Source organism: Chiloscyllium plagiosum, unplaced genomic scaffold, assembly GCF_037043375.1.
Source record: "Chiloscyllium plagiosum isolate Xiang-an unplaced genomic scaffold, Cpla_swu_hap1 HiC_scaffold_43, whole genome shotgun sequence".
NCBI lineage: Eukaryota > Metazoa > Chordata > Chondrichthyes > Orectolobiformes > Hemiscylliidae > Chiloscyllium > Chiloscyllium plagiosum.
Window position 1 is genome coordinate 21988220 of NW_028270181.1, and position 12573 is coordinate 22000792.

At 43.4% G+C, this 12573-nt stretch overlaps 1 protein-coding gene across 11 annotated transcripts in view; it reads left to right on the forward strand.

The window, feature by feature from the left end:
• The window catches only part of ptpn20 (protein tyrosine phosphatase non-receptor type 20), a 440815-nt gene that overhangs the window by 69896 nt on the left and 358346 nt on the right, over window positions 1-12573 (forward strand). For all 11 annotated transcript variants that reach the window (XM_087982468.1, XM_087982474.1, XM_087982476.1 and 8 more), the window contains exon 3: window positions 6867-7027. In XM_087982468.1, coding sequence (XP_087838594.1) covers window positions 6867-7027 — 161 coding nt within the window. The remainder of the gene's footprint in view (window positions 1-6866; window positions 7028-12573) is intronic.

A 12573-nucleotide genomic window follows, 5' to 3' on the forward strand; every position in this document is an offset into this window, starting at 1 on the left:
ACAATTAAACAGAGTAATAAGGACATTAAAAATAGGTGGATAAGGACATTAAAAATAGAAGTAGTGAAAATTCATGTGGAAGAGCAGAGAGTTAAAATAGTAAGATTAGCAGCTGAAATGGCTGATGATTATGAGTTTGTCCAGAAATCAATGTTTGGCTTCCAAAATCAAATTAAATCAGTGTGGGATAGAAATTGCGGAAATGGGAAATCCTCATGTGGAAAGGGAAAGGTAGATGTTGGTGAAGATCGAGGGTAAAAAGGAAACCCTTGAAGGAGAAGTTAGTGTTGGTCTGGGGTGTACAATGTTGAAGCTGAAAATGTGTCGCTGGAAAAGCGCAGCAGGTCAGGCAGCATCCAAGGAGCAGGAGAATCGACGTTTCAGGCATGAGCCCTTCTTCAGGAATGAGGAAAGGGCTCCTGAAGAAGGGCTCATGCCCGAAACGTCGATTCTCCTGCTCCTTGGACGCTGCCTGACCTGCTGCGCTTTTCCAGCAACACATTTTCAGCTCTGATCTCCAGCATCTGCAGTCCTCACTTTCTCCTGTACAATGTTAAAAATCACACAGCATCATGTTATAGTCAGCGGGTTTATTTGGAAGCACTAGCTTTCGAGCGCTGCTCCTTCATCAGGTGGTTGTGGAGAATAAGATTGTAAGACACAGAATTTATAGCAAAGTTTACAGTGTGATGTAACTGAAATTATATTTTAAAAAAGATCTGGATTGTTTGTTAAGTCTCTCATTTTTTAGAATGAACATGTTGGTTTCAGTTCTTTCATAAGTAAATCACAGAACATTTTTAAAGTTACATTCTCAAGTGAACTTTAATAATTGGTGCCATGTTGGCCCAGATAATGCATTGAAGGTGTGAGGTGCCTTGTGTGAGGCTGTCTGTGCTACAATGTTCAGACTGATTCTAATCTAAAAAACGGATTTACAGAATCTTAAATGGATTTATGCAGTTTTTGAGCAAAATATCAGACAACCTTGTCATTGTAGATGCTGCAAGATATGTCAGAATGTTGACACGGATGCCACCATTACACTTGGGACACCTCCCACTGGGTATGTGGCAGGTACTCATGTGACTCAGCCAATGTTGTCTATCTCATACACTGCAGGCAAGGATGAATATATGCTCCAAGGTGACATAATTGAAGTGAGTTAGAGTGACTGGAGCTCACCCGTTGTAATGGTGCCAAAACCAGATGATACCCAATAGTTATGTGTAGACTATCTGTCGGAGAAAAGTCCAATTATAAAGAGAGGCAAGACACGGATTGAGTGAAATTGACAAATAGTCGATTAGCCTAGCCTTGGTTGTACGTAAATTTCTAGAATCTATTGATAAGAATGAGATTTCTAAATTCTAAGAAGTGCAGGATCGGATTAGAACAAGTCAACATGGATTTATTAGGGGGTGGTCATGCCTGACAACCCTATTAGAATTTTTTTAAGAGGTAACAAGTAGATTAGATCAGGGAAACCCAGTGAGTGTTATCTATCTAGATTTCCAAAAGGCCTTTGATAAGGTCCCTCACCGGAGGCTGCTGAGTAAGACGAGGGCCCATGGTGTTTGAGATGAGCTCCTAGCATGGATTAAGGATTGGCTGTCTGAGAGAAGGCAGAGAGTTGGGATAAAAGGTTCTTTTTCGGAATGGCAGCTAGTGACAAGTGGTGTCCCGCAGGGTTCAGTGTTGGGGCCACAGCTGTGCACTTCATATTTTAAGGATCTGGATGAGGGGACTGGGGGAATTCTGGCGAAGTTCGTCGATGATACAAAGTTTGGTGGACAGGCGGGTAGTACTGAGGAGGTGGGGAGGCTGCAGAAAGATTTAGACAGATGAGGAGAGTGGTCCAGGAAATGGCTGATGAAATTCAATATGAGCAAATGTGAGGTTTGCACTTTGGAAAAAAGAACACAGGCATGGACTATTTTCTAAATGGTGAGAAAATTCATAAAGCCAAATTACAAAGGGATCTGGGAGTGCTAGTCCAGGATTCTCTAAAGGTTGACTTGCAGGTTGGGTTCATGGTTAAGAAAGCAAATGTAATGTTGTCATTTATCTCAAGAGGGTTGGAATGTAAAAGCAGCGATGTGCTTCTGAGACTTTGCAAAGCTCTAGTTCGGCCCCATTTAGAATACTGTGTCCAGTTTTGGGTCCCACACCTCAGGAAGGACATACTGGTACTAGAGCGTGTCCAGTGGAGATTCACACGGATGATCCCTGGAAGGTTGGCCTAACATACAATGAACGGCTGGGGATCATTAGAGTTTAGAAGGTTGAGGGGAGATCTAATAGAAACTTACAAGGTAATGCATGGCTTAGAAAGGAATTTGTTTCCATTAGGTGGGGAGACTAGGACCTGTGGGCACACCCTTAGAATTAAAGGGGGTCAATTTAGAATGGAAATGAGAAGACATTTCTTCAACCAGAGAATGGTGGGCCTGTGAAATTCATTGACATCGGAGCACAGTGGAGGCCGGGACGTTAAATGTCTTCAAGGCAGAGATTGATAAATTCTTAATCTCACAAGGAATTAAGGGCTATTGGGAGAGTGCGGGTAAGTGGCGTTGAAATGCCCATCAGCCATGATTGAATGGTGGAGTGGACTCATTGGGCCGAATGGCCTTACTTCCACTCCTATGTCTTATAGTCTTATGGATGAATCTGGTTTATTTCACACGATATCGTGGGGAAGAGAAAATGACTAGGATTGATGTAGAATGGAGACTTTGCTCAGTGAAGCCAAGAGTTCTCTTCCACGAGCTGCTGGTACAGACTGTTTTTTATATGGTTACAGTACGGTTGTGTGAATTACAAGGTAATATGAATTGAATTGCACTCCATGGAAAACAATTGGTTGGTCCGCTAGTAGCAATCAGGTAATAATTCGTTCCTATGCTAGAGTATGTGTTAATGTCCAGTGCCCTGGTATCAAAGGGTTTACAGAGTGATGTGCATGCTTTGCTGAGAGAGGGGAGCCCCTCAATCTCAGTCATCTTTGTGGGGCTTTGGTACCTGTGGAGACTGGGCATGCCCTTGGGGCTATGGGAGCAGTTGTGAGGTATTATGAGATAGGAAGTCTGTTATCAGATTACCTTAAAGAGTGCATTCCTCCTGTCTGACAGCTTTTTAGGTCATGTCTTGTTTTGTTGTTTAGTTCCTGATCTGGTTGTGCTCAGGTTGAGGTATTATGGGTATGCTCTGTTTGGCTAAGACCAGACATGGTTTCTGTGACCAAACAGTGGGCAAACAGAGTGTTTTATGTTTCTCCCACACTATCGCAAAGTCAATGCGGTTACAAAGACTGGTGCATATCCGATTCTGCGTTTGGAAGCCTCTGCTGTAGGACAAAGAACTTATGTTTCGAATTTGGACTTGCTCAGCGGAAACTGGCAAGTAACTTTGTCCGAAAGGCAATTTTGGCTTTTGTAACACCAAATGGACTGTATCAATTTAAAGTCATGCCCTTTCGTGTGAAAAATGCGGCAGCCACATTTCAGAGACTAACCAATAAGATAATTGCCGGATTATCCAAGTGTGTCCTATATATAAGATGTCCTGGCGATTTTTCGTCACACATAGAAGGAACATTTGCAACACTTATCGGACTTGTTCGACCGACTTTGGAAGGCTGGCTTGGTGATGAACCTAGCTAAAAGTGAATTTGCCAAAGCCCAAGTCACCTTTCTGGGCCATGTTATTGGACATGGACAAATGGCCCCATAGGATGCAAAAACAAAGGTAATTGGGGAGTTTCCCATACTATCGACAAAAATAGCAGTGCTACGATTCTGGGATTGAGTGGATTTTCTCAAAAATTCATACAAAATGTTAGCAGTGTGGCTACTCCACTCACTGAATTGCTAAAGAAAGGCAAGAAGTTTCATTGGAGATGGCAATTGACAGCCTGAAAGCTCTGTTATCCACTGCCCCGGTATTAGCCACACCGAATTACGCAAAGCCATTCAAGGTGGCTATCAATGCAAGTGATGTGGGTGTCAGTGCTGTGCTCTTGCAGGAAGACAACGAGAAGATAGAAAGACCTATCGGGTATTTCTCCAGGAAATTGAACAATAGCGATTTTTGAGAAGATTTGTAGCTCAGGTTGATGATAAGTATGTAAGTTAGCTCACTGAAGAGGAAGGTTTGTTTTCAGACATTTCGTCACCATGACAAGACTCTCACCAATAATGTTACCTAGTCATGGTGACGAAACGTTTGAAAACAAACCTTCCAGCTCAGCGAGCTAACTTACATAGTTAAATTGAACATTCATCAGCCGAAATATTCGACAGTTGAGAAGGAGAATTTGAGGTTGGTGTTGGAGTTACAATATTGCAAGGTTTATGTTACCAGTAACATATCTGAAGCAATCATACACACTGTTTATAACCCATTGAATTTTGTGGAGAAATTTAAGGACAAAAATGCCAATCTGTTTAGATGGAGTTTGTTGTTACAGCCATTCAATTTGAAAATTGTGCATATGGAATGATGAGAAAACATGATTGCTGATGCTTTGTTGAGACTTGAATAAGAAATGGAGGCACTCGGTGGCAGGAATACAACAGACTGAAATGGAATGTAGCTGTGCATGTTTGCATGTTTATCATCAACGTAATGTATCTGTGTGTTGTAGAGTACTAACAATTTAAGATTAATGAGTTTTAAAATGAAGCCATCTTTGGTCATCGATGATTCTTTTTTTAAGGGGTGAGGTGTAAAGGTGCTGCTCCTTTAACAAGGTTATGCTGTCCTTGGTTTCTTTGTCAGGGAGGTCATAAAAAACATACACTCTGAAAAGTCTGGGGTTGAAGAGTTTTAGGGTCAGTTTGATTATAGCTAACATATACTGCCTCAGTCAGAGGGCTTTCAAGTTTAAAAAAAAACACTTGTAAATAGAAGGGGAGTGGCCAACTCAGCTTTTCTCTGGTTTGGTTTTTAGCCGTAGTGTTGTAAAAGTTGTGGACCCAAAGAAGCAGATCCATGCTGATCTTTCTCTGACTTCTCTCATGTAGGACCCTGTGTTTGATTTTACCTTTTATGGGGATTGTTTTAAGTATTGGGAACAGCGTCATAAAGTTGGGATAATCTGCAGGGTTTTGGTTAGTTTAGGTTATTAAGTATTCTGCTCTCTTTTGTTTGTGTTTCATTTGGTAATCCTGTAAATAAATTCAGTTTTGTTTAAAACTGAGTGGTTGGGCCTGCTGCATCCCTCCTGGAATATCCACTCTCCACCTGCTTTAAAACACCTAGCCATGTTAGGGCCTGGACCACCTGCTTGAAATGTTTTGAGGGGATCTGGCCTGGTCCATAACATTAGCCCTCAACCAACTTCACAAAAGCAGATTCTCTGATGAGTATCATGGAAATAACTTTATGGAGGCTGATATCCCATCCCCTTTATTGACGCATGCAAAATGCATTGGCTGTGACCAGCCAGCTCATAGCCGGTCCCTAGAATGAGGAGAATCCCTGAGACTCCTGTTAGCCAGGACACCCTGATTGGGGCTGTTCACCTGAGTCAACGAAATCCACTGAGCCAACCTTGTTCCAATCACTGCAATCTCTTTGCTATTAGTGGGAGCTTGCTGCACACAAGTAAGCCAATGCGTTTCTTACATCACAGCAGTGGCTGCATTTTAGGAGTCCTTGATTGGCTTTAAAGTGTTCTAAGATGACTGCAGTCATGAACATGAGCTATTGATGCAGCTCCTACTTACGTTCTCTCCCTGTTCTCCTTCCAAGCCTCTCTCTGCACTGTCAAACGTGCCATCTTCAAGATGAGATGTTAAGCTGAGGACGTACCTGCCTTAATCAGGTGGACACAAAAGATTTGGAAGAAGAGTGGTTTTATTATCCCATGTGTCGAGACCAATGTTTAGTCGTTTGGTCACACTCACCTTGTTTATAGGATCTTGCTATGCACATGTGGGTTTCCAACTTGACACCAGGAATCACGTTTCAAAAATACTTGGCAGGGTGTATAATGCTTTCTTACTGAAGATCTTTTTTCACTGAACAGTCTTGGCTCTGCTACTTAACATCAAAAAGCTGAAGTTTAACTTGTCTCCTGTGGTATTTGTAGTGTAATGTGAGAGTGTTTTACCACTGAATCAGGGCTGAGATTCACTTCCCTGGCTTTGTGATGTTGTAGTTAGTTTCAACATTACTGTCTGTTTGCTCATTTAATCTCAGCACCTGTACATACAGACAAATCTTGCTGGTGATGCTGTCCTAATAACTGATTGATAAGGTTATTGCAACTATACAAAACGCTAGTGTGGCCGCACTTGGAATATTATGTACGGTTCTGGTCCCCCCATTACAGGAAGGATGTGGAAGCATTGGAAAAGGTGCAGAGGAGATTTACCAGGATGGTGTCTGGTCTAGAGGGAAGTTCTTATGAGGAAAGGCTGAGAGACTTAGGTCTGTTCTCATTGGAAAGAAGAAGGCTAAGAGGGTATTCGATAGAGACATACAAGATGATCAAAGGATTAGATAGGGTAGACAGTGAAAGTCTTTTTCCTAGGATGATGATGTCAGCTTGTACGAGGGGGCATAGCTGCAAATTGAGTGGTGATAGATTTAAGACAGATGTCAGAGGCAGGTTCTTTCCTCAGAGAGTGGTATGTCCCACCTGCCAGTGTAGTCAACTCAGCTACATTAGGGAGATTTAAACAATCCTTGGATAAGAACATGGATGATTTTGGGATCGTGTAGGGGGATGAGCTTAGATTAGTTCACAGGTCGGCGCAACATCAAGGGCCGAAGGGCGTGTTCTGCGCTGTATTGTTCTATGTACTATGTTAGGTTACTTCATTAAAGAGATTTCCTTTTTCTGAACTGTTTTACAGGCTTTCCCTTCCATTCCATTCTCTCTCCATGGTCTGTGCTCCTGTCAGCAAGAGGTGGATTAACTTTTCGAAGTAATGTCTCAGGTGCAGACATTTACACCTTTGCTGCACCAGAACTGCTCCAGGGCAGGAGCTCCAGCTCACAGCTTGGGATAGAGAAGGTAAGAGGAAATCTAGTGTCTAATGGCTTCAGCAGAAAGAGCTTCCTCAGGCTCCCCCATGGCTCGTTGGTGCATGTGCTCCCAGCAACAGGGAAGGGCCAGTCTAAACTCTGTCCATTTTCAAACAGCTCCTCCCATTTAGTAAACGATGCTAATGTTGCAAATATCATCTAACTGTGTACATGCACATGTGATTAAGAGCAGTCGGAGCTAACTGGAGAAAGGTTGGGTCAATGTAGAGAAGACGAGGTGAAAGTGAGGACGACAGATGCAGGAGATTAGAGTCAAAAAGTGTGTTGCTGGAAAAGCAAAGCCAGTCAGGCAGCAGGAGAGTCGACGTTTCGAGCATAATCCTTGAATCCCTACAATGTGGAAACAGCCCTTTGGCCCAACAAGTCCACACAGAACCTCCGAAGAGTAACATAACCAGACCCATTCCCCCACCCTATATTTACTCCTGACTAATGAACCTAATCTACACATCCCTGAACACTATGGGCAATTTAGCATGGCCAATCCACCTACTCTGCACATCTTTGGATTGTGGAGGACCCCACGCAGACACAGGCAGAATGTGCAAACTCCACACCCGAGGCTGAAATCGAACCCAGGTCCCTGGCGCTGTGAGGCAGCAGTGCTAACCACTGAGCCACCGTGGTGACCCAGACATTCCTAATGAAGGGCTTATGCTTGAAACGTTGACTCTCCTGCTCCTCGGACCAGCTGTGCTTTTCCAGCACGACACATTTTGACGATGTATGTAAGAACCAGCTTAAAGATTTTTATGTCATAACATATCCAAGCAGGTTGGTTAGAGATAATTTTCAGGGGAGATGATTATGTAGTGGTTTTGTCAATGGACTAGTCTTGCAGTGGAGAAAGTGAGGTCTGCAGATGCTGGAGATCAGAGCTGAAAATGTGTTGCTGGAAAAGCGCAGCAGGTCAGGCAGCATCCAGGGAACAGAAGAATCGACGTTTCGAGCATAAGCCCTTCTTCAGGAATCAGTGATTAGTCTTGCAGTGGTCCAGCTTCATATTTTTCAGACACAGGAGCTAAATCCTATCTCAACAATTAATGGAATTTAGCAAAGGGTTCTTATGGTGCTGTGGTAGCGTCCCTACCTCTGACCCAGGAGATATGGGTTCAAGTTCCACCTGCCTGGAGTTGTGCCATAACATGTCCAAACAGGTTGATGAGAACTAGCTTTCAGAATTCACTGTGGTTATGTCCATATCTCTGGCTCAGTAGGTTTGAGTTAAGTCCCATTTCAGGATGTGACGGCCAGGGAGGAGGTCAGCACGTCCAGTTTTATTTAAAGAAAATGTTGGAACCTTTTTCCCTTGGGACGTCCCGTCTGTGGAGTGCAGGAGTCATAGAGTCAAAGAGATGTACAGCACGGAAACAGACCCGTCGGTCCAACTCGTCCATGCTGACCAGATATCCTAATCTAATCTAGTCCCATTTGCCAGCACTTGGCCCATATCCCTCTAAACTCTTCCTATTCATATACCCATCCAGGTGCCTTTTAAATGCTGTAATTGTGCCAACCTCCACCACTTCCTCTGACAGCCCATTCCATACATGCACCACCCTCTACATGAAAAGGTTGCCCATTAGGTCCCTTTAAAATTTGATCCCTCTCACCCAAAACCTATGCCCTCTCGTTCTGGACTCCCCCACCTCAAGGCAAAGATCTTGTCTATTTATCCTATGCATGCCCCTCAAGATTTTATAAACCTCTATAAGGTCAGCCCTTAGCCTCCGAAACAGGGGCTCCAGGGAAAACAGCCCCAGCGTTTTCAACCTCTCCCTGTAGCTCAAACGCTCCAACCCTGGCAACATCTTTGTAAATCTTTTCTGAGCCCTTAGATTTATTTACAAACTTCCCATACAATGTGTAGAAGACAAATGGTTCCTGCTTTTCTTTGCCAGATGGATGTTGACCACATTAACAAAGGGACTGCCACATCCTCTAGCGCTTCTGAGAGAATTAGTCAAGATTTCCCTTGGAAACCCTCTCCCCCAGTTGCGCTGGAAAGTGTATTGTTTGCAGCTCAGCCTTGCTACATAGCTTTTAAACAATTATTATTTAATCGCAGGTAATGAAAATGACCACATGAGATGATTGAGGAATGTAGGCAGGTAGACATGGTGGTGAAGAAGGCATTTGGCATGCTCATTTCCATTGGTCAGTGCAATGAGTAGGAGAGTTGGGATGTCATGTGCAGGACTTCGGTTAGGCCACTTTTTGAATACTGCAGCCAATTCTGGTCTCTCCCTGCCAGAGGAAAGATATTGTTAAAGTTGAAAGGATGTTGCCAGGATTAGAAGACTTAAACGGGAGGGAGAGGCTGGATTTGCTGGGGCTTTTTTCCCTGGAATGCCGGAGGCTGAGGAGTGACCTAATAGAGGTTTATAAAATCATGAGGGGCATAGATTGTATAAATAGATAAGGCCGTTTCCCCAGGGTAGGGGAGTCCAAAACTAGAGGGCATAGGTTTAAGGTGAGATGGGAAAGGTTTAAAAGGGACCTAAGGGGTAGCTTTTTCACGTAGAGTGTGGTGCCTGTGTGGAATGAGCTGCCAGAGGAAGTGGTGGAGGCTAGTACAATCACAATATTAAAAGGGCACCTGGATGGGTATATGAATAGGAAAGGTTTAGAGGGATATGGGCCAAATGCTGGCAAATGGGACGAGATTAATGTAGGATATCTGTTCGGCATGGATGAGTTGGACTGAAGGGTCTGTTTCCATGCTGGTACACACAGAATTCAATCCCAGTAGGATTCACAACCAAATATAAAGGGAGAGGAAAGTCTGGATACAGCAGACAAGAGTTAAATAGAAGAGAAGAAAGTTCTATCCCATGTAGGGCATCAACTGCATTGCTTTCTTGTTAGACCACAGTCCAAGGATGTAAAAGTCTCCAGGGGTTAAACTGAGGAGTGCCTTCAGCACCATCCACTATGATGCAGTCAGACAGACGTTGTGGGAGAACATGTTAGCATCTTGAAGGAGTAAGACTGGCATCTAGAACCTCCTCGTAAACACTGTTACCCAGATTATCATATCAAAGTAGCTCACACATGGGTTGTAAATCTGCAATAAACTACATTGTATTTAAGAGAGGATCCCTTTCTCATTAAGCTGGTAAGTGGTTTCCCTCCACCACATCAGATCCAATGGGTCCTGTAGATCCCTATTGTAAAAGAATATTATGACAGTAACCCTGCTCCATGGTGAGCTGTAATGCAGACAGCCTGATATCACACACTGGGCCGTGATGAGGATGACATTATTCTGTTGATTGTGCCTTATCGCTGTCCCCAAGTTACATCCTGTTTTACTGGGGGGCGCTTTAATGGAGAGTTAATGATACTTGACTCAAAGTCCACAGATTAAGAGAATGTATCAGGTTATAACTTCCAGGATTTGTATTGAACTGGTTAATGTCCATGGAGGCATTGCCTATGACCTACTTGGTCATAGGTAGGGCTAATTACCATTCATAATGAAATTATGAACTAAGACACAAACGTGAACAATGACAAAGATTCGGCCACTTAGCCTCTTGAACCTGCTCTCCCAGTCATTAAGATCACCGCTGATCTGATTATAAACTCAAATCCACATTCTAGCCTAGACCCAGTAAGCTTGCTGACCAAGAATCTATCGACCTTAACTTCAGGAATATTCAAGATCTCTACTCCTGCCACCTTTATGGGAGGAGCATTCCAAAGACCCATGAACCTGAAAGAAAAAAAAGTCACTTTATCTTTGTTTTAACTTAGCAGTCCCTGATTTCTTAAACATCGGTTCCTAGTTCCAGATTCTCCCTGAAGAGGACACATCCTCTCCACACTCACCCTGTCAGGTCCACTCAGAATTTTGTACTTTCAAACAAGTCACCTCCTACTCATTCATTGTCCAGCAGATACAATGTTAGCCTGTCAACTTTCCCATATGTGACAACCTTCCCATTCTGAGTATTGTTCCAATTAACTCTCTCTGAACAGCTTCCAATGCATTTGTATCCTTCCTTAAATAGATGGCCAATATTGTGCACAGTACTCCTGATGTGGTCACATCAGTAACCTGTATAACTGAAGCATAAGCTCTCTCCCCTTACAGTATATAATATGCTATTAGCTTGCATAGTTACTTGCTGTATCTGATTACTAGTGACTCCTGATTAATGATGCAGAGGTGCCAGCGTTAGGCTGGGGTGGACAAAGTTAAAAATCACACGACGCCAGGTTATAGTCCAATAGGTTTATTTGGAAGCACTAGCTTTCAGAGCGCTGCTCCTTCATCAGGTACCTAGTAGGGCAGGATCATAGGACGCAGAATTTATAGGAAAAGATCAAAATGTCATACAACTGATGCGATGTATTGAACAAAGCTAGATTGCTTTCAGTCTTTAATCATTTAGAATGGGGATGCAGATTTCGATTGATTAATATGTAAATCCCAGAACATCTTTTAAGTCACAGTCCCAAGATAACTTAAGGTTTTGTCAGTATAAAACAAAAGGTGACATCTCAGCTCAGACAATGCATTAAAGGTGTGAGGTTAGAGTCTGTCTGTATCCCAGCCTTGAGTCAGATTGGTTCTATTTCCAAAGTTGAAATTTATAAGATATCACATTGACTGACTGACTGCCTACAGATTGTGTGCTTTTTCACCAAAATACAATGTATCTGCATATACAAATCTGCAAATGCAAATTGAGAGAGAGTGTATGTGTATGTGAGAGTGTGTGTGTGTGCATGTGATAGTCTGTGTGCATATGTGCATTTGAGTGTGTGTGTGTGTATATATATGTGCATGTGAGAGTGTGTGTGTGCATATGTGCATGTAAAAGTGTGTGTGCATATGTGCATGTGAATGTGTGTGTGTGCATGTGAATGTGTGTGCATGTGAGTGTGTGTGCATATGTGCATGTGAGTGTGTGTGCATGTGAGTTTGTGTGCATGTGAGAGTGTGTGCATGCATGTGAGTGTGTGTGTATGTGCATGTGAGAGCATGTGTGCATGTATGCTTGGTGGAGTATGTGCTCGAGTGTGATGGAATATATGCCTGTGAGAGGGTGTGTTTGTTTGTGTGTGTGTGTGTGTGAGAGAGAGAGAGAGAGAGAGAGAGAAAGTATCTGTGTGAGTGTGTTTGTGTGTGTCTGAGAGAGTGTATAGTGTAATGGGGTCACCTGCAGTGTGACACGAGCCCAAGGTGTCGGTTGATGCCATCCTCATGGGTTCTGAACTTGGCTATCAACCTCTGCTCGGCAACTCTGCGTTGTTGCCTATCCCAAAGCCCACCTTGGAGGACGGTCACCCGAAGAGGCGGAATGTCCCTAACCGCTGAAATGTTCCCCGACTGGGAGGGAACATCCCTACCTGGTGATTGTTGCGCAGTGTCGTAGCATCTGCTTGGTCCCGCCAGTGTACCATACCTCTGGGCATCCTTGCCTGCAGTGTATGAGATGACAATATTTTAATAATACCATCTTGAGGGTGACTTGGCAATCACACTACACTCCAGTTTTCACC